Source organism: Convolutriloba macropyga, chromosome 4, assembly GCF_964194025.1.
Source record: "Convolutriloba macropyga chromosome 4, txConMacr16.3, whole genome shotgun sequence".
In the NCBI taxonomy this organism is placed as follows: Eukaryota; Metazoa; Xenacoelomorpha; order Acoela; family Convolutidae; genus Convolutriloba; species Convolutriloba macropyga.
In genome coordinates, this window is record NC_134471.1 from 38,165,487 (window position 1) to 38,191,653 (window position 26,167).

At 35.0% G+C, this 26,167-nt stretch overlaps 2 protein-coding genes across 3 annotated transcripts in view; both read left to right on the forward strand.

The window, feature by feature from the left end:
• LOC142337652 (ATP-dependent RNA helicase DDX1-like) overlaps nucleotides 1-7,330 on the forward strand; it is a 30,397-nt gene extending 23,067 nt beyond the window's left edge. The window contains exon 7 of the mRNA XM_075387047.1: nucleotides 6,887-7,330. Coding sequence (XP_075243162.1) covers nucleotides 6,887-7,136 — 250 coding nt within the window. The 3' untranslated portion in view covers nucleotides 7,137-7,330. The remainder of the gene's footprint in view (nucleotides 1-6,886) is intronic.
• A 103-nt stretch (nucleotides 7,331-7,433) lies between these two features.
• The window catches only part of LOC142337653 (uncharacterized), a 44,192-nt gene continuing 25,458 nt past the window's right edge, over nucleotides 7,434-26,167 (forward strand). Inside the window, exons 1-2 of one of the 2 annotated variants that reach the window (XM_075387048.1) lie at nucleotides 7,434-7,608; nucleotides 22,908-23,138. In XM_075387048.1, the coding sequence (XP_075243163.1) occupies nucleotides 7,439-7,608; nucleotides 22,908-23,138 (401 nt within the window). In that variant the 5' untranslated portion in view covers nucleotides 7,434-7,438. The remainder of the gene's footprint in view (nucleotides 7,609-22,907; nucleotides 23,139-26,167) is intronic. The other variant, XM_075387049.1, reaches the window with a different exon arrangement.

The following is a 26,167-nucleotide window of genomic DNA, read 5'->3' on the forward strand; positions in this document are numbered from 1 at the left end:
CGGAGAAAGTCGTACTTTATGCTGTTAATGTCTCGCATTTTTCGGCCACTGTGTTTTTGAAGTTCGTTCTTGGGAAAACATACGTTTGAAGTAACGAATTTCAAAATGACTTTCTTATGTAACCTTAAAAGTGTGTTAAACTGTGTCTAACCTTAAGCGTAAAACTGTGACCTTCTGAATATTGTACATACGTTCAAAACAATTGTCAATAGTTTTCTGCAATGATTTTTCTGCCCTGGCCTTAGACAACGACACTTGTCCTTGATTGGTTTTACCTATTTAACTCATACGAAGTTTTTGACAGTTCCAAGTATCTGCGTTAAAGAATTCAATGTACCAAATAATAATAATAATAATAACAATAATAAATTGTTCTCAAGTATAAACAAACAGCATTGTTCTATGAGGTTTACATATACATACTCGAAAGGCCGTCAAAAGGCAAAAAAGCCTAGTCGTGTGATGCTTTAGCAAATGGGGGCAGGGTTAGGGGGTTGATATTAATTTGTTTTTAAGGTTAACAAAAGAGTGAGTGACAGCAAGTTTACATGAGGAAACGGTGGAAATTTTGTAGAAGGATAAAGAAATAAAACACTTTTAAAGTTTTAGATAATTGTCCAACGAAAAACTAATAAAAGAGTTCAATGATATCATTTTCTTGTATAATGTTTTCAAGAAAAGTATAGCGGTGTGTATTAATTTCGGATCTACTACAACTCTTTATACAATGAACATATTTTCAGTCGAAATTAAGTATACATATTAGCAATTTTCTTATTCGTATTCCAATTCTCTTTAGGTTGATACCACTAAATTGATTGCTAGGCTATAGTTTCTTACTTGTTTTTCCTTTCTCATTTGACTTGACAAGATCTGAATCCTCAATGAACCTGTTAAGAACTTCATTTTTATGTCTCGCCTAATTGTCTTGGTTAAAAATTTCAAAAGCGCATAAATATGTAGCTCTTTCGCCAGGAAGATTCCATATTTTTCGCGTTCGTTCGCTGTTGACTGATGACTTTGTTTCCTAAAAATAATTCGCGCAATTTGTTTGATTTTAACTGCGATAAACTTCAGGCTTGTCTTGTTTGCAGTTTCGTAAATATGTACTCCCATGTATTTCCGGTTGAACAAACGACTTATTTACGAAAACTAATTGTCTAATACGCAATATAAAGTTTAGTTTGTAGAACAATTCCTTAAATTTTGTCAATTTTGCTGCGATGCTATTTGTGTTTTTTTGAAATCCAATTTGTTGTCCAGCAAAACGCCTAGAAACTTTACTTCTTTGCTTTTTTAAGGCTTGTATTGTTTAGTCTGAAATCATTGGTCATATTTTTCACAACTAAGCTTAGATTAATCGTTGTTTCAACATTGAGCGTCAGTTTTTTATCGCTTAAGTAGAGGTCGATTTTGTCATTATCATGTTAAAAAAATCATTTGCATCTTTTTGTGTTTGCAGAGTAGTATCGTCGGCATAGAGCGTTACTGTGGAGCAGTTGCATTGTTGTCTGACGTATATGATGAAAAGTAGTGGTCCTAAAATTGGCCCTTGAGACACGCCAAAAGTAACTGTTCTCGGACTCGTTCTTTCAGCGCCATATCGAACGAAGACTTTGTTTTTTGTCAGATTAGTAAGATTTCATAATTTCAAGCATTGGGCCTCTCAAACCTATGTTTTTCCAAGCTATTTTTCTAGTAAGTTATGATCAACTGTGTCCAATGCTTTTTTCAAATCAATAAACAACCGTATCGATTACTTTGGCTGGTTTTATAAAGTGTCCCTAACGTTTTCAACAAAATGCGCTAAAGCATCAATTGCTCCACCTTGTCGTCTGAAACCATTTTAATTTGCGTCCATGAGATCAAAAACTTCCAAAAATTAGATGATTTGTTGTACAAGTATGTTTCAGACTTTTGCAACAGTCGGAAGTAGAGAAATTGGTCTGAATTAGATGGTTCCTAAACATCGCCACTTTTGTGTACTGCTACTATGATAGCCTCTTTCAAGCACGGTCGAAAACTTCTTTCATCGATACATTTGTTGATTAATTTTGTTAATATTTGCACAATTACACATTCGAGTTTCTTCAGAAAAAAATTGTTCAATTCAAAGCAATCTTTGCTATATTTGGTTTGCATATTATTTATTATTTCCCGTATTTGCAGCAATGTGGCCCTGGTTAGTCGCACTGATTGTACACTGATACTACGGCTTTTAGAGATATTGTTTTTTTGTACTCAAAATTTTACCAACTGAAAAAATGTAGTCTGATTTTGTCAGCTTTTTTTATTGAGTCTATCTTGCGTTGTAACTTTGCCTTTTAATTTACTAATGCAGTCAAAAAAGATTTCTAATTTTTCTGACCATCTGCATTTATCAATAGCTCTTAATACGTCTCCTTGTTTCTTCTGATTTGTTTTTGCAGCTTGTTACGTAGTGCATTGAGTTGATCGTGTTTGTCTTTTTTTCTCATAAAATTTTGATATTGCTGTCGTTTTTTGTTAGCTATATTTTTAAATTCGTTGTCAACCCCCAAATTCTTTCTTTTACTTTTTTGTACCTTTACGAATTTTTGTAAGTACAAATTTTTCAACACATTTCAATTGAAACTGAAGTTTTTTGATGGCTTCTTCACAACTTAATTGATCAATGGTTAGTTCAAACTTCTGTAATTCATGTAGCATATAAAACTGAAGATTAATAATTGCATTTACGTCATTAAGTTTTGTCCACATTTTAGTCACACGATCATCAACTTTGCATTTTTCTGAATGATTCAATTTGAGTTTCGAGAATCCAAAAGAGGGCGTATAATGATCTGTCAGCGCAGTTGGTGACTTTTAAATCAAATTTCAAATCACGTTGGAATGTACGGCTTAGATACAAGAATTACTAGTCTTTGTTTCTCTAGTGCAGTTGGCTTTTTCTACATAATGCAGATCAAAAGACAGCAAGGCACCTTGCAGTGTTTTCAACTTTGACGAAACGGTGTGTGATTAATATTAAAATCCCACCTATAACAGACATATAGTCTTCCGGAATAACATTTTTTTCAAAAGGATTTCCTAAGATTGTGCTTAGTTTTTCATTGGACTTGTTTAGTTTGACGTATATTGTATTAAAAAGACTTATAAATTATTATAGCAAAATTTCGGTTACAAAATTTGTAACTCATTACTGGTGTATTTGCTTACTGTTTTAAACCCTGTTTTGTCAAAAAAATACCAACTATGCCTACTCCTCTCTTTTTAAAATTCCTACTGAAAGTGACAATTTTGTGGTAACCGTCTGGTTGCAAACCAGCAGTGTCATTCTCTTCATTCATCCGGGTTTCTGTTAATCAGACGGCTAAGGGTAAACTATCTAAACTGTTTACTAAAATTTTAAGCTGATCTTTTTCTTTGTATAAAGATCTTATGTTTTTAAGGATGAAGAGTTTTTGCATTTTATTGTACCAAAATGATGAGTACAAGTGGAAGAAAAGTGGGACTGTGGGACGACCATTGTCTTCAATGGATTATAGCAGCAAAGGTAAAAGTGTTTGCGGAAAACACAAGAGTTAAAACAACTTTGGTTACCAGAATAAAAGATATTCTTCGAGAAAAAGATAAAAACGTATATATATATATATATATATATATATATATATATATATATATATATATATATATAAATTTAAATAAAGCTGAAAACGAAAAAAGAAAACGATGAAAATAAAAGCTTTTCTTCTAAGATCATGTACTTGGAGAAAGTTTACAAGTTTTAAAACATCAGGAGCGTAATCGGAGCAACCAGTTGATGAACTTGATTTATATTGAGTAATCTGTTTTCACATTGAGAAAGAAACGACATGTTCAAGTTTAAATGGGCACTTCATCGCAGCCATAAAATTTGCTGTACGAACATTTTTTTGGTTCTTCTTGATTTTTGGTTATAGTGACGCGTAATCGCAGTCAGTTACTATATTTCAAATTTAAATATTTAAATGTGAAGCGTAATCGCTGCCACTTTTTCTAACAATAAATCAAATTTATTCGAAATTAATTGAGAAGAAAAGAAAAATCTGAAAATTTTGTCGTAAATAATTGAACACTTTTTTTAATGGGCCTCAAATTAGGGACTGCTTTCCAAAGTTTCCAAAGAGCAGAGTAATGTTAGCACAAAACAAAAATATTTATGTTTACTAAACTTTTTTCAGTTTTTTTTGTTCAGTCAGTACTTAATGATTTTTTTGTCCGGCGACTTCTCTCTATCATCATCAGCTTTGTTGGCATCATGGCAGTATTTCCGTTTACATTATGGCAGTATTTGCTTTTACGGTTGTCTGGTTTGTTTGGGTTTTTGACATTTTGAAGATCGCAATAGATGATGTTTGAGTTTATACTTAATGTTATCATTACTTAAGCCCCTTTTTTGTGTTTTTGCAATTTTCGCATTTTTTGTTATATCATTTATTCCAATTAACTATCACAGAAATCATTGGTTGCTAAAGAAGAAGTTTCATTAATATTTTCAATCGTTTCAGTTCAGAATTGATGCTTTCTTTGACTTGACTTTGCCTTTGTTCTATTGTTCATCTTATTCTCCTATAACTTAATGTCAATATTAAAAATTGTCATCGGTTCCTTATGGGAAATAAATGAATCTAGATGATGGTTTGAGTGCTTAGCGTTTGTGTCTACGTCATATAAAATTTCTTCAGAATTTATAAGGGGATTTCCAAAATTTGCGTGTTTGCGTTGTTAATTTTGTTGTCTTATCATTTAGTCGCATTATTTAGAGGTCTCATCAGTTGCCTTGAGAATGTCAGAGTCCAATGTTGCCAAAACTGTTGGTTGCCAGGTCCGTGGTTACTTCAATTTTTGGGTTGTAATTCAGGACTTGTCCTGCTATGTTCTTTATTTCATTTCACTTTTCGACCACGTTCTTCGTTTTACATAGTTCACAACTTTTAGGTTTGGTTTCTGACTTTTTGCAATCAAAGTTTCTATTGAATGGATTTATAATCTGTTCTATGGATTTTGAAGTTTTATCAAGTTTTATCGAATTGAGATACTGCCGGCCAAATTAAGGCAATTTTTGACTCTTAGATGAAGTATCTTAGTTTTCTATCTCTTCTTTTTTCTGTTTCAATGCCAAAGTGCTTAAAGAGGTCAAATGCGGCTATTAGGCGGCAATTTACCGGCTATGTTTTTTGAATGCGAAATCATTTTTGGAGTTTTGTGATAGCTTTCAGGATTCAGTGTGGTTTGAGTCTGTTGTTCAACCTATACTCTATGCGATTTTCGGTGAAGAGGCAATAATCAAATTGCAATGACTTTAATTGCAGTAGTTTATGTAGGACAGGTTATGAGTCCAGATAGAGGGCTTAAATTTTTCTGTACATATGGCTACTTTTTCTAGAGCTTGTATTCTGGGTTTTATTATCTTCTTCCGGCCAAATTTTGTTAAAGCGACAGAAGATCTCCTGGTCTTTCAAAATTTTGATAACTGCGGAAAGGAACATCGAAGTTTTGAGCATTATTTTTGAAACGTGTCCGGACAAAACAGTCCCAGACAAAATAGTCCTAAGAAAGCAGACAAAACAGTCCCAGACTAAATCTAATCTGCAGACAATTATCAAGCATAATCTATGAGTTAAGCTTCTGAATGCATTGCTTTTAATTGATATGAATTAGGATTAAACCAAAAACTCGTTACAAAATACATTATTTGGCAAAAATTATGTTGTAATCAGCTTAATATTTGTTCAATGAAATATAATCACATGAATAACTCAAGGGTTTCGTTGTTAATTGTTGCGAATATGCTTAACTTTATCTTTAGTTCGGACTAATTTGTCTGGGACTGTTTTGTCTGCTTTCTTGGGACTGTTTTGTCTGGGAACATTTTGCTATTCGAGACTGTTTTCTTTCATTGAAAAACACACGGCAACGGTTTGCTCCATGCTTTTCTTGAAACATCAAAGAATTTTAAAGGAATAAGGCCATAAGCAATTGCGAAAGAGCAGTTTCCAATGGTGGGCTTAAGGGAGCTCCTAGTAGGACTCGTTCTAAAATTGGAAATTGAAGTTCTGTGGAATGATGCAAAAATTTAATATTTTCGCACGAAGTGTTCTACCAGGAGCAACATTCCACATAGTTATTAAGAAGATTACTTACGTATCTTCTATTAGAGAGTTGAAAATCTAATTAATGAAGTTAACTTATTAAAAATGAAATTAATGTAATCAGATTTTTCAAATAATAAATTTTGCGTGGCTTAACCAGTGCAACGCCCACCCCCTCAAAATTCATTCCTTGACCCCCCACTTCCTCATCCCATCCCATCTGCACACACACACGCACACACACCTCAATTAAACTTAAGTTGGCCCTTCTAAGCTTCAGCTAGCTATTGACGAAGCCGACCGTTCGTCAGTCGTTTGAGAGCAATTCGCCTGACGTTAGTCGGTTATCTTTACTTGTTTTAGTTCACTTCTTGTAGAACAGTTTAATTGTTTTTAATTGCTCTCGAACGAAGTTTGAAGCAATTATATTAAAGGTGTGTGTCTTTTTTCCACTCGAAGAGGAGTATTGGTTTTGTACAGATTTTTTAAAGCTGAAATTAGTTTGTTCAAAACTTTTGACTTTTGTTTTTGAGCATTGACTTCTCGTTTCGGACGTTGACTTTCGGTTTTCGAATAATGGACTTTAACAGTAGCTTAGTTACTACTATACAGTAATTAGGAACTGCTTGTTATGTTCAAGTTCAAAAGTTCATTTTGAAAAATTCCAGGTCGGACCCGTTCTTGGTTTTCTGAACCCTCAAAATTCTCACAGCCCCTTCTGTATGAAATTGTCCTATCCTATGTTGTCATATCAATGGGCATGTTTGCTTCAGAGAAATCGAGGAGCATCTAGGCACGACAATTCCCCAGATTAATCCAGATATGCATGTGGCAGCAGACGAGTTTGCTGGCAAAGTCACCTACGGTCAGAAGATTACTAATATGAAATCTAACTACAATAACCACGTGAGCCAACTTGCACCTGCAGTACGTGAGCTGGCCGACATGGAGACTATGGCTCAGAGGTCATTTTTATCCCTGCTCTATCAGGGCAAAAGTGGGCTGAAAAGTGATATATTCTGAAGATCGTATATCTCTCTTATATTGTCTGCAAACTATGTTTATGAAATTGGCCCAGGGGTCAATTGAATTGCAAATAGTCTGATTTCAATCTTGAAATTTAATGTTTATGATGAACAAATATGGGTGAATGAATCATATTTATGGAAAATGTATATCTACAATGGCTGAAATTTGTTGATAATTTTTGTTCTTGATTCTTTTTCAACAAAACAGTTATTGTTGAACTAGTTAGGCTGGTATGTTAGCTGAATGTGCAGAATGTTTTTTTTTCAAAGAAAGGAATGTTCTTTCAGATTGGCCCAATGTTGATATTAACAGTTGTGACATTGTTTGCTCTGAAAGACATTTCCTCAGCGTCTAATGTCAATACAGAATCGCAATTTTTGTCTGTTGTGGCAACCACCAATGCTGATCTGCAGGCCAGCAATTTCACGGAGAGCTACATATCACTTTTTCAGCTGGCATTATCCAAGTAAGCTTCATAATGGGGGGCATAACTGGAGCAAAAACAACCGTACGGGCAATAGTCTGCAACTATCTGCTCACCATAACTGATAAATTGGGGGTAATAACTTGGTGGTATTATATAGAGTTTAAAGCGTAGCAGAAGCAGTAGATCTGCAATTACAACAAAATAAATACAACAAATATCGACCAACTTAGCTTCGGAACGAAGTTTTGCTATTTTACTGTAGAGTTATTAAAATCGAGGGTTATGGGATAACCTCCCATTTTAGTTTTTCTAGCCATAAGGCGATTTTTGTTGCCATTAGGCGAAAAACCTAAATCAAGTTTTGTGGAAATTAAGCTAATAGCAATTAAAACCCTTAAAGACAGCAATTCAGTACCCACTTGACGTTATAAAGTAACCATGCATTAATAATCATAATAACCTATTAAAACAGTGAGTTTTTGTTGAAAGAATAATTGTGTATTTGCAGAATTTCGGTTTACGTTAATTCCCCATTTACGTCAACATTGTTCTCGAAGTTTCATTCGCTTCAAACCAATCGATTCATTCGGAACTCGTTTTAACAGATTCATTAAATATACCGTCATACATTTGATAGCACATTGCCGGCTTTGTTTTCAATTTCCCCAAGGAGTGCTAAAAGACAGCGGGAAATGTTTGCCGTAGTATCATACTTTTTATTTTGGAAATTGAAGAATAATATCAGAGTTTTTTATTTCTGACGCCAAAAGTTATTATAGCTGCACATCTGCAAGTTGTGGGGTGCTATATTGTGCTTTTTCTGGTTTTTAAACGACTTTTTATTGCCTTTCTTTACAGGAAGTAAGTTTTTTTTTTACAGGAAGAACCCTTTGTTCAAACAGCGTTTTTGACCTAAAAGCGAAAGTGAGTGAAATTGCCGTCTCAACCAAGTTTTTCTGCATGAAACAAGTTTTTTTAACACGCTTCGGGGAGCGAATGAGTTTTTGCCTTTGAAAAGCGTTTTGAGAAAAGGGCGCATATAGCTTGCCGTTATCGGCCGTTTATTTGGCTCCATTTTTTGCTGGTACTTTTTTTCTTAGAATTTTTTTTGATGGATGATGTAACGACTATCCAATTTGCTCAGTTCTCTATTATGTCTGTAACTTTCTGTAATTGATCCCACAAAAATTTTCAGAGCCTAATAAAGCCTTTCATTGGACACATATTTCTCGATTTCATTGTTATTTTTTGGCTGATTTCATTAAATTTCTCGTTTTTGGTTTTTGGAGCGGAATTCTTCTAAAAAATAGGAGTGTAAATAGGAACGTCCTTTAGACAAGTCATGCATTGTCAAATTTTTTCAAGTTTTTTGTTAATATTTTGGTTTTAATATGAGAAAAGTCTTTCTTCGCACCGTCGGAGATTTGAAATCCGTGTTATAAATAATTTAATTATTCTTGCGTTAAGTCTTTGACATTTGTTTAATTGCTATCGAACGAAGATTGAAGCAATTGTTGTTAACTTGTTTTTTATGCAAAATTTTCTTCGAACATTTTTCGATTTCATTCTCCAGTGCCTTTGCAACGCTTGTTTTTGATTTTTGAGTAATTTGAGTTGCACGCATTCAGAAATGAAGTCAGGTTAAAGTAAATCCGATTGTGAGGCGGCCATACTTAGGCAGTGTAGCGTAATGTTTAATTTCCCCCGACTCTCATCCGAGATGTCGCGGTTTCGAAAGCCTCCCGATTTAAAATTTTTTGGACCATGAAAGTTTCAATTATTTGCTTCGGTGGTCGCCCGAGAGCTAATCGGCCAATGTTATTCGGTTTATGCTACGTAAATGAAATTCTGAACTATAATTTTACATTTTTGCCATCGCTCATCTTTCGATTTTTTGAACTCCGTTTTCACATTTTTAGACACTAGAGTGGCAATGTAATTTAACTTAGCCTGGAATGCCTAATAATGAAAGGTCCTGCGTGTTCTACTTGTCTTTTGTTTCAACTTGAGTTCAACTTTTATAAAATATGAAGAAGTCTTTTTGTTTTAACAGCAGTTGCTCAGCAAAACAATACAAAATGAACAGTGTCATTTATACGAAATGAAGAGTAGAAACGTGATAAACCCATAAAGTCCAGTTTTTTTGTACCCGCTACTTGAACTGTTCTTTCAAGTCATTATTAATATTTCTAATAATTATTGGTTTTGATGCAAGTTCCTGTATTCTCTTTAAGAATCCGGAATATATCCTACTACAAAATGAAATCAAATTTGTTCTCTTTAAAATGTTTTTTTACAATCAATTTTTCCTTTTTCTGTTTGTTCAATCGCAATCGGGGTCATGGGAATCTGCATGGTATGTTTCGTTTTCTCATTCATTCACTAGATTTCAGGGGAGCCTGTCTTCCTACAGTCTGCAATCGGTGTTAGTTTTATGTTTTGAAGAGAAATGCAAATTTAAAACTGGATAAACTTGCGAAATCTGTGGTTGTTTGAGGAGTATTTATTTTGCTCGTCCTTCTGAAAGTCGACAGTCCATCAAAATTGGCGGGCCAGCAGGCCGAAAACTATTACATTTTCCCTACGTCAGCGGGATTGTTCATAGCCTTTGTCATATGGTTTTTAATTGCTGTAGATCGAAGTTTAAAGCAATTAGTGTTAGCGTGTGTGTCTTTTGCGTTAACGTCTTTGCACTTTTTCTAAAAATTGTTCGCTTTCAAGTGATTTTTTTTTACTCTTGACTTCCTAAATTTAATGTGATCTCAATTGCTCTCATTTGGAATTAAATTTTTCTGCTGAAAAAAGCTATTGTGTTTATCAGAGCCGTAATAGCTCAGTGGTCAAGATGTAAGACTGTTGCTCTGGAGGTGGCGGGTAAGAACCCCTGTGAGTTTGGGAATCTTTGCACTCGTAATGTTGTAAGCTACAAACCTAATTTAAATTGACCCCCGTCTGTTGCTCGAGAAATTCTTGTGACGTCGGTTTGTGTTCTTAATTGCCTTCATTGAAGTGTGTAGATATTTTCGTTGACCTGTTATTCTTTTTTCAATGCAAATATTTGTCTGATAAATTTGATTTCTCGTTTTGAGTGCAAAACTTGCAGCATTTGAACACAATTGTAATGTTTTTTTTTGGTTGGGCAAACCAAAAGCGAACTGATTTGTTTTGTTTTTGTCAAAACTAAATATATGCAGCCCTCAAATGTGAAACAGTCCCAGATAAGCCAGTCCACACAAAAAAGACAAAACAGTCCAAAACATTTTAAAGATACCGATACAACTCGTTAATTAAGCGAAGTTATTCTCTCAATTGCCCTTATCAAATTCAATTTATCAATGCATTACATCTGGACGGAAACTAGTTTTGAAATGGAATAACTTTTGTTCCTATTGACGTGCATATGAAGGACTCCCCTGCGACGTCTGGCGTCATAATAGCACAAATTTTTGTAGTCGAAATCACTAAAAAACATTTCAATGCTATGGCTATCTTAGCTCTCAACCTGCGGAGGGAGCATCTTCTTAGCGCTGTTGTATTACGAAATGGAACAGTGAACAGATCGAGCACTTTCACGATCGAGCACTTTTACGTTTCATAGCACTTTATCATATCTGGCAGACTTTGAGAAGAGATTTTTCTGCTCTCCCTATAAAGATAGAGCAGCATTCTTGAATTTCAAGTAACTTTTTTGCGTTTGACTTCTTTGACAAGTTTTTTTTTATCTCAATTGCTTTCATTCCGAAATAGAATTTGGTGCGAAAATAAAAGGGAAAGTGAGAACTTCCGTCATGATGAACAGATTTTTTTACTGAGCGGGTGTGTCTTACTTTTCTAAAATTTTTGCTTGAACGACTTTGCACTTTTTTCTAGAAATTGTTCACTTTCAAGTGACTTTTTTACTCTGTAAATCCTAATTTTTTTGTTTTCAATTGCTCTTAATCGGACTTATTTTGCTGCTGAAAAATCTATTTTGAGTATCAAATGCGTCATAGCTTGGTGGTTAAGATGTCAGACTATAGTTCTGGAGGTGGGGGGTTAGAATCCCTGCGAGTTTGGGAATCTTTGCTCTCGTAATTTGTAAGCTACACCCCTATATTAACTTGCCCCCGTCTGTCGCTCGAGAATTTCATGTGACGTTAGTCGGTTCGTGTTCTTAATTGCTCTCGTTGAAGTGTGTAGCATTTTTTGTTGACCTGTTGTTCTTTTGTAATGCAATTGTTTGATACTTTTGAATTCTCGTTCTGCGTGCAAAACTTGCAGCAGTTGAACACAATTGTAATATTTTTTTAATGTTGAGCAAACCAAAAGCGAACTGAAGTTGGTTTATTTTGTCAAAACTAAATATATACAGTCTTCAATTGCGAAACAGTCCCCGACAAAGCAGTCCACACAAAAAAGAGAAAACAGTCCAAAACATTTAAAAGATACTGATGCAACTCTTTGATTATTCAAAGTTATCCTCTCGATTACCCTTATCATTTTCAATTGATCAATGCATTATATATGGACGCAAACTAGTTTTGAAATAAAATTACAATTTTTGTTCCCATTGACGGGCATCTAAAAGAGTGCCTTTGCCCTTTTTGGCGTCAATAGCACAAATTTTTGTAGTGGATATCACTAATAAATCAATTCACTGCAATGGCCAGATTAGATCCCGCCAACTTAGGGACGGTGCATCTTCTTAGTGCTGTTGTATTACTAAATGCAACCAGTGAACAGATCGAGATAGTTACGTTTCATAGCCGTATATCATATCTGCCAGACTTTGTGAAGAGAACTTCCCGCTCTACCGTGAAAGACAGAGCAACATTCTTGGATTTCAAGTCTTTGACAAGTTTTGTTTGATCTCAATTTCTTTCATTCTGAAATAAAATTTGTTGCTGAAATAAAAGTGAAAGTGAGCTTTTGTGTTCAAAGCCCTGAAGTGCCGGGTGTTTTCACATCCGACAAAAGTTTCGAGCAAATCATCCGACGTAAGTCGGTATTATGTTTTCACCTTTTTCCGTCTGAATGGGCGCTGTGAGCCTCACAACAGCTATTATTTGGACGCTGTCCTTTTCACGACTACAAGAGGAGTATTTGTTTTTTTATCGGTATTTTTGTTTACAGGAAGTAGTTTTTTTCATCCGGCATATTGACCTGAAAGCGGAATTGAGAAATGCTGTTATGATAAACAGATTTCTCCTGAGCAGGTGTGTCTTGTTTCTGGAAAATTTTTCGCGTGAACGTCTTCGCTCTTTTTTTTTACTAGAAATTGTTTGCTTTCAAGTGATGTTTTTACTGTTGACTTAGTTTTTTTGCGATCTCAATTGCTCTTAATTGGAATTGAAATTTGCTGCTGAAAAAAACTATTGTGAGAATCAAAGCCGTTTTAGCTTAGTGGTTAAGATGTCAGACTGTAGTTCTGGAGGTGCGGGTTAGAATCCCCTGTGAGGTCGGAAATCTTTGCACTCGTAAAATTGGTAGCTATGCCCCTAATTTATTTTGACCCCCGTCTGTCGCGCGAGAGAATTTCATTTGACGTTAGTCGGCTTGTGTTCCTAATTGCCCTCATAGAATTGTGAAGCAGTTTTCGAAGACCTTTTTTCCTTTTCAATGAAATTGTTTGTCAAACTAAAAGCGCACTGAAATCGATTTATTTTTTTTAAATTAAATATTTGCAGTCATCATTTGCAAAGTCGTCCCAAATTAACCAGTCCCTACAAAAAACAACAAAACAGTCTATAACGTTTAAAATATACTGATGAAACTGTTTAATTAATCGAAGTTATTCTCAATTACCCTTATCAAATTCAGTTTTTCAATGCATTATAAATGGACGCAAACTAGTTTTTAAATAAAATAATTTTTCCTATTGACAGGTATATAAAAGAGGCCCTTGCGACGTTTGGCGTCATAATAGCACAAATTTACGAAGTGGATATCACAGAAAAACAATTGAATGCTATGGCTGTATTAAACCCCGCCAATTTACGGACGGGGCATTTTCTTGGCGCTGTTGTATTTTAATTTTCAAACACTGAAAAGATTGAGATAATTACGTTTCATAGCCGTATATTATATCTGCCAGACTTTGAGCCGAGATTTTGCCGCTCGCCTTTGAAAGATAAAGCAGCATTCTTGGCTTTTTTCTGAAAAAAGCTAGGTGAGTATCAAAAGCGTTGTAGCTTAGTTGTTAAGATGTCAGACTGTATTTCTCGAGGTCCGGGTTAGAACACTTGGGAGGTCGGAAATCTTTGCGTTCGTAAAGTTGTAAGCTGTACCCCTAATTTAATTTGACCCTCGTCTGTCGCTCGAGAGAAATTGCTGTGCTGTTAGTTGGTTCGTTTTTTCCGAATTGCCCTCATTGAAATGTGTAGCAATTTTTGTTGATCTGTTATTCTTTTTCAATGCAATTGTTTGTCTGATACTTTTGAGTTCATTTTGCGTGCAAAACTTGCAGCAGTTGAACTCAATTGTATTTTTTTTTGTATTGGGCAAACCGAAAACGCACTGAAATTGGTTTATTTTTGTCAAACTAAATATATGCAGTCCTCAATTGCGAAATAGTCCCAGACAAACCAATCCCCACAAAAAGCAACAAAACGGTCAAAAATATTAAAAAGATGCTGATGCAATTCTTTAAATAGGCAAAGTTATTCTCTCAATTACCCTTACCAAATTCAATTTTTCAATGCATTATGTATGAACGCAAATTAGTTTTGAAATAAAATAACAATTTTTGTTCCTATTGACGGGAATATGAAAGAGTCCTATGCGAAGTTTTGTGTCATAATAGCCCAAATTTTTGTAGTGGATAATACTAAAAAGAATTCAATGCCATGGCTTTAATAGATCCCGCCAACTTACGGAAGGCGCATCTTCTTAGCGCTGTTGTATTACGAAATGGAACAGTGAACAGATCGAGATAATTACGTTTCATAGCACTTTATCATATCTGGCGGACTTTGAGAAGAGATCTCTCTGCTCTCCCTATAAAGATAGAGCAGCATTCTTGAATTTCAAGTGACTTTTTCGCGTTTGACTTCTTTGACAAGTATTTTTTATCTCAATTGCTTTCATTCCGAAATAAAATTTGTTGCGAAAATAAAGGCGAAAGTGAGAAATTCCGTCATGATGAACAGATTTTTATACTGAGCGGGTGTGTCTTACTTTTCTAAAATTTTTGCTTGAACGACTTTGCACTTTTTTTCTAGAAATTGTTCACTTTCAAGTGACTTTTTTACTCTGTAAATCCTAATTTTTTTGTTTTCAATTGCTCTTAATTGGACTTAGTTTGCTGCTGAAAAAATCTATTTTGACTATCAAATGCGTCATAGCTTAGTGGTTAAGATGTCAGTCTATAGTTCTGGAGGTGGGGGTTAGAATCCCTTTGAGTTTGGGAATCTTTGCACTCGTAAAGTTGTAAGCTACAAACCTAATTTAAATTGACCCCCGTCTGTTGCTCGAGAAATTCTTGTAACGGTGGTCGGTTTGTGTTATTAATTGCCTTCATTGAAGTGTGTTGATATTTTCGTTGACCTGTTATTCTTTTTTCAATGCAAATATTTGTCTGATAAATTTGATTCCTCGTTTTGAGTGCAAAACTTGCAGCATTTGAACACAATTGTAATGTTTTTTTTTTCGTGTTGGGCAAACCAAAAGCGAACTGAATTTGTTTTGTTTTTGTCAAAAATAAATATATGCAGCCCTCAAATGTGAAACAGTCCCAGACAAGTCAGTCCACACAAAAAAGACAAAACAGTCCAAAACATTTTAAAGATACCGATACAACTCGTTAATTAACCGAAGTTATTCTCTCAATTGCCCTTATCAAATTCAATTCAACAATGCATTACATCTGCACGGAAACTAGTTTTGAAATAGAATAACATTTGTTCCTATTGACGTGCATATGAGGGACTCCCCTGCGACGTGTGGCGTCATAATAGCACAAATTGTTTAAGTGGAAATCACTAAAAAAACATTTCAATGCTATGGCTATATTGGCTCTCAACTTGCGGAGGGAGCATCTTCTTAGCGCTGTTGTATTGCGAAATGCTATCAGTGAACAGATCGAAATAATTACGTTTCATCGCCGTTTATCATATCTGCCAGGCTTTGAGAAGAGATCTTTCTGCTCTCCCTTGAAAGGTAGAGCAGCATTCCTGGTTTGCAAGTGACTTCTTGTTTGACTTCTGTGACAAAATTTGTTTGATCCCAATTGCTTTCATTCCGAAATAAAATTTGTTGCGAAAATAAAGGCGAAAGTGAGAAATTCCGTCATGATGAACAGATTTTTATACTGAGCGGGTGTGTCTTACTTTTCTAAAATTTTTGCTTGAACGACTTTGCACTTTTTTTCTAGAAATTGTTCACTTTCAAGTGACTTTTTTACTCTGTAAATCCTAATTTTTTTGTTTTCAATTGCTCTTAATTGGACTTAGTTTGCTGCTGAAAAAATCTATTTTGACTATCAAATGCGTCATAGCTTAGTGGTTAAGATGTCAGTCTATAGTTCTGGAGGTGGGGGTTAGAATCCCTTTGAGTTTGGGAATCTTTGCACTCGTAAAGTTGTAAGCTACAAACCTAATTTAAATTGACCCCCGTCTGTTGCTCGAGAAATTCTTGTAACGTTGGTCGGTTTGTGTTATTAATTGCCTTCATTGAAGTGTGTTGATATTTTCGTTGACCTGTTATTCTTTTTTCAATGCAAATATTTGTCTGATAAATTTGATTCCTCGTTTTGAGTGCAAAACTTGCAGCATTTGAACACAATTGTAATGTTTTTTTTTCGTGTTGGGCAAACCAAAAGCGAACTGAATTTGTTTTGTTTTTGTCAAAAATAAATATATGCAGCCCTCAAATGTGAAACAGTCCCAGACAAGTCAGTCCACACAAAAAAGACAAAACAGTCCAAAACATTTTAAAGATACCGATACAACTCGTTAATTAACCGAAGTTATTCTCTCAATTGCCCTTATCAAATTCAATTCAACAATGCATTACATCTGCACGGAAACTAGTTTTGAAATAGAATAACATTTGTTCCTATTGACGTGCATATGAGGGACTCCCCTGCGACGTGTGGCGTCATAATAGCACAAATTGTTTAAGTGGAAATCACTAAAAAAACATTTCAATGCTATGGCTATATTAGCTCTCAACTTGCGGAGGGAGCATCTTCTTAGCGCTGTTGTATTGCGAAATGCTATCAGTGAACAGATCGAAATAATTACGTTTCATCGCCGTTTATCATATCTGCCAGGCTTTGAGAAGAGATCTTTCTGCTCTCCCTTGAAAGGTAGAGCAGCATTCCTGGTTTGCAAGTGACTTCTTGTTTGACTTCTGTGACAAAATTTGTTTGATCCCAATTGCTTTCATTCCGAAATAAAATTTGTTTCAAAAATGTTTACTGAGTGGGTGCGTCTTATTTTTGCAAAATTTCTGCTTGAACGATTTTGCACTTTTTTTAGAAATTGTTCACTTTCAAGTGACTTTTTTACTCTGCAATTCTTAATTTTCATGTGTTTTTAATTGCTCTTATTTGGAATTAAAGTTTGCTCCTGAAAAAATCTATTTTGAGTATCAAATCCTTTATAGCTTAGTGGTTAAGATGTCAGACTGTAGTTCTGGAGGTGGGGTTTAGAACCCTGTGAGTTTGAAAATCTTTGCATCGTGAAGTTGTAAGCTACTCCCCTCATTTAAATTGAGCCCCGTCTCTTGCTCGAGAAATTCATGACGTTAGTCTGTGTTCTTAATTGCCCTCATTGAAGTGTGTTGCAATTTTCGTTGACCTGTTATTCTTTTTCAATGCAATTGTTTGTCTGATACTTTGGAATTCTCGTTTTGCGTCCAAAACTTGCAGCAGTGGAACACAATAGTAATATTTTTTCGTGTTGGGCAAACCAAAAGTGCACCGAAATTGCTTTATTTTTGTCAAAACTAAATATATGCAGTCCTCAATTGCGAAGCAGTCCCAGACAAACCAGCCCACACAAAAAACACAAAGCAGTCCAAAGCATTTCAAAAATACCGATGCAACTCTTTAATTAGTCGAAGTAATTCTCGCAATTACCTTTATGAAATTTAATTTACCAATGCATTACATATGGACGCAAACTAGTTTTGAAATAAATTAATTGTTGTTCCTATTGACGTGCATAAAAAAGTCCCTTGCTTTGTTTGGCATCATAGTTGCACAAATTTTTGTAGTGGATATCAAAAAATAATTCAATGCTATGGCTATGTTAGCTCCCGCCAACTTACTGACGGCGCATCTTCTTAGCGCTGTTTTATTACGAAATGCAACCAGTAAACATATCGAGATAATTACGTTTCATAGCCGTTTATAATATCTGCCAGACTTTGAGAAGAGAACTTTCCGCTCTCCCTTGAATGATAGAGCAGCATTCTTGAATTTTAAGTGACTTTTTCGCGTTTGACTTTTTGACAAGTTTTGGTTGATCTCAATTGCTTTCATTCCGAAATAAATTTTTTTTGCGAAAAAAGCGAAAGTTACAAATTAATTCTGTCATGATGAACAGATTTTTACTGAGCGGGTGCGTCTTATTTTTTTTCAAAATTTTTGCTTTAACAATTTTGCACTTTTTTTAGAAATTGTTCACTTTCAAGTGACTTTTTTACTCTGCAATTCTTAATTTTCATGTGTTTTTATTTGCTCTTATTTGGTATTAAAGTTTGCTGCTGAAAAAAGCTATGTTGAGTATCAAATTCGTTATAGCTTAGTGGTTAAGATGTCAGACTGTGGTTCTGGTGGTGGGGTTTAGAACCCCTGTGAGTTTGAAAATCTTTGCACTCGTGATTTTATAAGCTACACCCCTAATTTAAATTGACCCCCGTCTGTTTCTCGAGAGAAATTCATGTGACGTTAGTTGGTTTGTGTTCTTAATTGCCCCCATTGAAATGTGTTGCAATTTTCGTTGACCTGTTATTCTTTTTCAATGCAATTGTTTGTCTGATACTTTGGAATTCTCGTTTTGCGTCCAAAACTTGCAGCAGTGGAACACAATAGTAATATTTTTTCGTGTTGGGCAAACCAAAAGTGCACCGAAATTGCTTTATTTTTGTCAAAACTAAATATATGCAGTCCTCAATTGCGAAGCAGTCCCAGACAAACCAGCCCACACAAAAAACACAAAGCAGTCCAAAGCATTTCAAAAATACCGATGCAACTCTTTAATTAGTCGAAGTAATTCTCGCAATTACCTTTATGAAATTTAATTTACCAATGCATTACATATGGACGCAAACTAGTTTTGAAATAAATTAATTGTTGTTCCTATTGACGTGCATAAAAAAGTCCCTTGCTTTGTTTGGCATCATAGTTGCACAAATTTTTGTAGTGGATATCAAAAAATAATTCAATGCTATGGCTATGTTAGCTCCCGCCAACTTACTGACGGCGCATCTTCTTAGCGCTGTTTTATTACGAAATGCAACCAGTAAACATATCGAGATAATTACGTTTCATAGCCGTTTATAATATCTGCCAGACTTTGAGAAGAGAACTTTCCGCTCTCCCTTGAATGATAGAGCAGCATTCTTGAATTTTAAGTGACTTTTTCGCGTTTGACTTTTTGACAAGTTTTGGTTGATCTCAATTGCTTTCATTCCGAAATAAATTTTTTTTGCGAAAAAAGCGAAAGTTACAAATTAATTCTGTCATGATGAACAGATTTTTACTGAGCGGGTGCGTCTTATTTTTTTTCAAAATTTTTGCTTTAACAATTTTGCACTTTTTTTAGAAATTGTTCACTTTCAAGTGACTTTTTTACTCTGCAATTCTTAATTTTCATGTGTTTTTATTTGCTCTTATTTGGTATTAAAGTTTGCTGCTGAAAAAAGCTATGTTGAGTATCAAATTCGTTATAGCTTAGTGGTTAAGATGTCAGACTGTGGTTCTGGTGGTGGGGTTTAGAACCCCTGTGAGTTTGAAAATCTTTGCACTCGTGATTTTATAAGCTACACCCCTAATTTAAATTGACCCCCGTCTGTTTCTCGAGAGAAATTCATGTGACGTTAGTTGGTTTGTGTTCTTAATTGCCCCCATTGAAATGTGTACCAATTCTCGATGAACTGTTTTTCTTTTTCAATGCAATTGTTTGTCTGATACTTTTGAATTCTCGTTTTGCGTGCAAAACTTTCAGCAGTTGAACACAATTGTAATATTTTTTCGTGTGGGGCAAACCAAAAGCGAACTGAAATTCGTTTATTTTGTCAAAACTAAATATATGCAGTCCTCAATTGCGAAGCATTCCCAGACAAACCAGCCCACACAAAAAAAAACAAAGCAGTCCAAAGCATTTCAAAAATACCGATGCAACTCTTTAATAAGTCGAAGTAATTCTCGCAATTACCTTTATGAAATTTAATTTATCAATGCATTACATATGGACGCAAACTAGTTTTGAAATAAAATAATTGTTGTTCCTATTGACGTGCATAAAAAAGTCCCTTGCTTTGTTTGGCATCATAATTGCACAAATTTTTGTAGTGGATATCAAAAAATAATTCAATGCTATGGCTATGTTAGCTCCCGCCAACTTACTGACGGCGCATCTTCTTAGCGCTGTTTTATTACGAAATGCAACCAGTAAACATATCGAGATAATTACGTTTCATAGCCGTTTATAATATCTGCCAGACTTTGAGAAGAGAACTTTCCGCTCTCCCTTGAATGATAGAGCAGCATTCTTGAATTTCAAGTGACTTTTTCGCGTTTGACTTTTTGACAAGTTTTGGTTGATCTCAATTGCTTTCATTCCGAAATAAATTTTTTTTGCGAAAAAAGCGAAAGTTACAAATTAATTCTGTCATGATGAACAGATTTTTACTGAGCGAGTGCGTCTTATTTTTTTCAAAATTTTTGCTTTAACGATTTTGCACTTTTTTTTAGAAATTGTTCACTTTCAAGTGACTTTTTTACTCTGCAATTCTTAATTTTCATGTGTTTTTATTTGCTCTTATTTGGTATTAAAGTTTGCTGCTGAAAAAAGCTATGTTGAGTATCAAATTCGTTATAGCTTAGTGGTTAAGATGTCAGACTGTGGTTCTGGTGGTGGGGTTTAGAACCCTGTGAGTTTGAAAATCTTTGCATCGTGAAGTTGTAAGCTACTCCCCTCATCTAAATTGAGCCCCGTCTCTTGCTCGAGAAATTCATGACGTTAGTCTGTTTGTGTTCTTAATTGCCCTCATTGAAGTGTGTTGCAATTTTCGTTGACCTGTTATTCTTTTTCAATGCAATTGTTTGTCTGATACTTTGGAATTCTCGTTTTGCGTCCAAAACTTGCAGCAGTGGAACACAATAGTAATATTTTTTCGTGTTGGGCAAACCAAAAGTGCACCGAAATTGCTTTATTTTTGTCAAAACTAAATATATGCAGTCCTCAATTGCGAAGCAGTCCCAGACAAACCAGCCCACACAAAAAACACAAAGCAGTCCAAAGCATTTCAAAAATACCGATGCAATTCTTTAATTAGTCGAAGTAATTCTCGCAATTACCTTTATGAAATTTAATTTATCAATGCATTATATATGTACGCAAATTAATTTTGAAATAATATAATCTTTGTTCCTATTGACGGGCATAAAAGAGTCTCTTGCTACGTTTGGCGTCATAATAGCTTAAATTCTTGTAGTTGATATCACTAAGAAACAATTTATTGCTATGGCTATATTTGCTCCCGCCAACCTACGGACGGCGCATCTTCTTAGCGCTGTTTTATTACGAAATACAACCAGTAAACATATCGAGATAATTACGTTTCATATCCGTATATAATTATCTGCCAGACACTGAGAAGAGAACTTTCCGCTCTCCCTTGAAGGATAGAGCAGCATTCTTGACTTTCAAGTGACTTTTTCGCGTTTGACTTCTTTGACAAATTTTGTTTGATCTCAATTGCTTTCATTCCGAAATAAATTTTTTTGCGAAAATAAAAGCGAATGTGAGCTTTTGTGTTCCAACCCCTGAAAGGCTGGGTTTTCACATCCGACAAAAGTTTCGAGCAGTTCATCCGACGTAAGTCGATTTTATGTTCTTAGCTTTTTTCCCGCTGAGTAGCCGCTCTGAGCCTCACAACAGCTATTATTTGGCCACTGTCGTTTTTAGGATTTCAAGGGGCGTATTGGTTTTATATCGGTATTTTTGTTTACTGTAAGTAGATTTTTTCACCCGGCGTTTTGACCTAAAAGCGAAAGTGAGAAAAGCTGTCATGATGGACAGATTTTTACTGAGCCGGCGAAATTTTTAGAAAGTTTTTTACAGAATGGAGCATATAAATAGCCGTTTTTAGTCGTTTTTTTGTTCAACGGCCCATTTCTTGTTTCAAATTCGGTTTTGTGTAAAAAATTTTAGTCTTATGCTGATTTTTCATGAAACTCTTGCCCTTGAAAAATGGGCACAAATTTCTAGTTCATTTTTGGCTTTTTTCAATTACTTTTGATATTTGATCCATTGAATGCTTCTTTCTATCGTTTCTATAAAATGTTTTGTATATGATAAACCGATATTGCCAGTTTTTGTCCAATTTTTCTGCGTTTTTGTTTTTATTTTGGTTGTAATTACTAGAAAGTCTATTTTTTGCACCCTGAGGAATTTTTTGTTTAACTAGTAACAGTTACTTTTTGCGTTGAGTTTTAGTTTTTATTAAAAAGATTTTTATAAGTGCAGTTTCGGAAATATTAATATTTTGACATTTTTTAAATTGGTTGAATTTTTCAAATCTTTGTGCTATGTTTTCACTTCCTTTATTTGTACAGGAAGGTTGCTGTTTTTTTCTAAGAGTTGAATGCTGAATAATGAAATGTAATTGGTTTTCGGCGTGTTTTTTTAATATAGTTTCAACTCTGGAAAAATGAAAACGTTATCACCCATCCAGTGAGTTTAATGACTTACGTATTGATTAAGTACGTATTGATACACTCTGATTGAAGAGTATTTAGCAGCGCCGTTCACCGAATCCCCGTTGACTACTTCAGTTTTGATTGTCAGAAAAGCAGGTTTTTCTCATGATTCTTTTGGATCTGTTAGAGAAGCAGATTGCTAAGACACTGAAAATATTTTCTCAAAAATTTGCAACGCTTTGTAGTTTAAAATTCCGGTATATCATTCTTTGTTCTACTAGAAAAGTTAGTAAAATTATTTTTATTAATAGCCGCTCAGCGATAGTGAAGCTATTATTGGATATCATAGTAGTTTTTTTCTCTAAATCGTCTTCTACATTGACGATTCTTGGTACCATGTCGCCGTATAGATCACTTGTGAATACGAACTTTTGGCTCTGTTCAATATGGCCTACTCACAATTTCATGGTGAGAATACTGGTTTCAGATATTCAGGAGAAGCCTTTATTGCAACCTTGGAAGTGACTGAAGTGAAGAGAGGTGCAAATGGGAACCCGTTTGTAACTCTCATCATAGAATTCTCGTCCATGTCCCGTGTGGTTGCGATATCAGAAATGCTATTGATTTGGTCTGGACTGTCACCTTCAGAAGCGAGTATCCAGATTGCCCCTGTCCAAGTTATAATCGTGCTAGAAAAAGTGAATGCATCGCTAACTGTGTAAGTAGCTGCGACCACTTCCAGTCAAAACTCGTGAAACACCAGTTGAGCTCATTATTAGTCTGCAAAATGTTTGTCTGGAATGTTTGTCTTGCAAAAATTTTGTCACGAAAATAAGATAGGATCAGATTCGGAGCATAGGATCAGATTCGGTGCTTGGTCACACTTTTCGTTTGATTAACGGATGCTGTAGTCGTCTATTAATGCGCTCCTGTTAATTTTACTGAAGTCCATCTGAATTATGGCGTTCTATATAATAAATATAATGCTACATTAGGCTATTATAGCGGCCCTATACTTTTACAATTCGAAGAATTTGAATTGTATCGGTGCGCTCTTTTTTTAAAGATCGGTTCGCACTTTCGACCTTTTCTTGTCAATGAGAAGTCAAATTGGAGTAGTGATTTTAATCACATTGGAATAGTAAGAGGAGCGAAAAACGAGTAGTGAGAATACTGCTTTTTGTAAGTGAAGTGAGAAAGTGGTGTTAAACAGATTTTTGGTTTTGGAGAGCGAATTTTTACGTGCGACAATGTGACCCCGGTTTTCGCTGCTTTTCATCTCAAAAGGCAACCAATGGTTTTCAAGACTTGGACTTATCTGTATTCATGAAATACAAGTGGTTGTTGGCTTTTGGCTGTTTTTTTGTTCTTTTTTGTTTTATTTAGTCTCATTAATGCTAGCTCTCAACGGCTCTCTATTGAAGGACAGATGAGTGAAACTTAGGTTACATGGGTCTAGTGAATACAGTGCTGATTTAATGGCCACGATACTTACATTTTTCTGAAAAGGACTTCAACAGTTCGTTGGACTTAGTTTCTTAGTAGCTTAGTTTCTAATATATAGGAAATATGAGCTGCTGGTAATATTCATATTCGAACGAAGTTCATAGCAGTTATTGTAAACGTGTTGGTCTTTTTTATGCAAATGTTTTGCTTGACCAGTTTGCGCTTTTCTTCTAAAACATTCTTTGACTTCTCAAGTGACTTTTTCACGCTTTCGTTCATCATTTTTGAGTGATCTCTAGTGCTCCGAAGTTGCTAATATAAAATCGGTTGCTGCGTAGCAGAATTGACTGACTTGTAGCGCAGTTGTTAGTGAGGGGGGCCATGGATCGAGAGGTCAGTGGTACTTTGATCCCTGTGGGGTCAAAGTTTTTTTGCACCCATAAAGAAAAATTGATCTGGGCTAGAGCCCCTGATGAATTAAATTGCCTCGCCTGTCGTTCAAGAGCAATTCTTCCGACACTTGTCGGTTTATGTTTGAATATAGGTCTCGTTTGCTGTCTGGTAGTCACATTTGACTCAATTTAAGGGTTTCAATTCTTGTTATTTTATTTTATTGACTTGAGACCATTTGTTTTCGAGCATTTTAAAAATTTTGATTGTATTCATTTATGGCTACTTATGTTAGTGATTCCTCATTTGTTTTGAGATGATAAATGCTTCATATCTATGAATAGTGCAATAGATGTTGAAGAATTCAATTTTAATTGCGTTTTTCTATGAATTGGATGCCACATTCTCAATGACATCATAAAGACAGGTTTTTGCAAAATGTTTGTTGTGTTTTTGTTTCATCTGTGGTTTTTTTAAACAAAATTGGGGTTGGTTGTTTGAACTGTCATTGTGATAATTTCTTTGAAGTTGACTCTTTAGGACATAACTTGAATAACCCTATTTTTAATTGAGGGAAATGAAATAAAATTGTTTGTAGATTTTTGCAGTAATCTGTTTACTTTCGTGCACATCTTGGTATATTTCTTTTCTGTATATAATTAGGTGGCTGTTCTTTTAAGCAGGCTGATGGCATTGTCTACAGTTTGTGCAATTGAGTGTATCAGGACTGGTCCTGCTATCTTTTTTTACTCCGTCAGTTAATTTTTTTTCCGCTTTACACCTCATTTTGTGCCGATTTTTCGGTTTTTTGAATAAAATCGTTTTGACTTCTCTAGGTTAATTCTCATTCTGCTCAAAATGCTTGCAACCTGCAGTTGCTCAGCACAGTTATCTAAAATTAACTGAGTCATTAAACAATACAAGATTAGTATTGGGATGAAGTTACCATCGCTAATGCTTATTAGTTTGATACTAGCCCCTGTATCATCTCATTAAGGAACAGGAATTTGTTTAAATACGAAGTGAAATTTTAAAAAAGTTAAGTAAAAAATCAATTTTCATTCTTTTTTTCCAATTCCAGTCGGGGCTTTGGGAATTTCAGCGCCTATTTAACCGCTATCTGCCGGGTATGTTTTTCAATACAAACTCTGAATTACTCTTGAACGAAGTCTGAAACTTTTATTAATAGCCGCCCTCATCTTCTGAGCCGGCTATTAGAGCGCTCCTATTTTTTTTACTTCGTCGAATTTTTTTTCGCTTTATCATTTTGCCGCTTTTTCAGCATTTTGCGTGAAATCTTTTTGACTTCTCTAGGCTATTTTCTCTCTTCTCTCATTCTGCTAAAAGTGAATTTGAACATCAGTTGCTCAGCAAAGCAATTCAAAATGAACAGAGTCAGAATAAACAATTGAAGTTTGAAAGAAACGGGATAAACCCATAAAGCCCAATTTTAGATGCCCGCTATTTGAACGTCGTTTCTATAAGTCTTAGTTGCCATCTCTTATGCTTATCGGTATTGATAGTAGCCCCTGTAGCCTCTCTCTAAGAAACAGAAGTATGTTCAACTACGAAATGCCATCAAAATAAATCGGACTTAAAAAATGTTTTTGTACAAAAATCTTTTTTTTCCGATATCTTCTATTCTTTCAATCCCAATCATGCATATTGGAATCAACGGCGGCTATTTTCTGGCAATCTGCCGGGTATGTTTGGGGTAGTTTCTGTCTTTTTTAATTGCTCTCTAACTTTTCGTCTGAAAATGTGATAAACAAGTAAAGCCTGGGAGGGCATTAAGTTGCTTAGCACCTCTTTTAGAGCTCTGCTTGTCTGTACGTGTACGCTACCCGTCCGCCCCTCATCCCATTGAACGACTGAGCCCAAGAAGCACCACATAAATAATTAAATGCATAA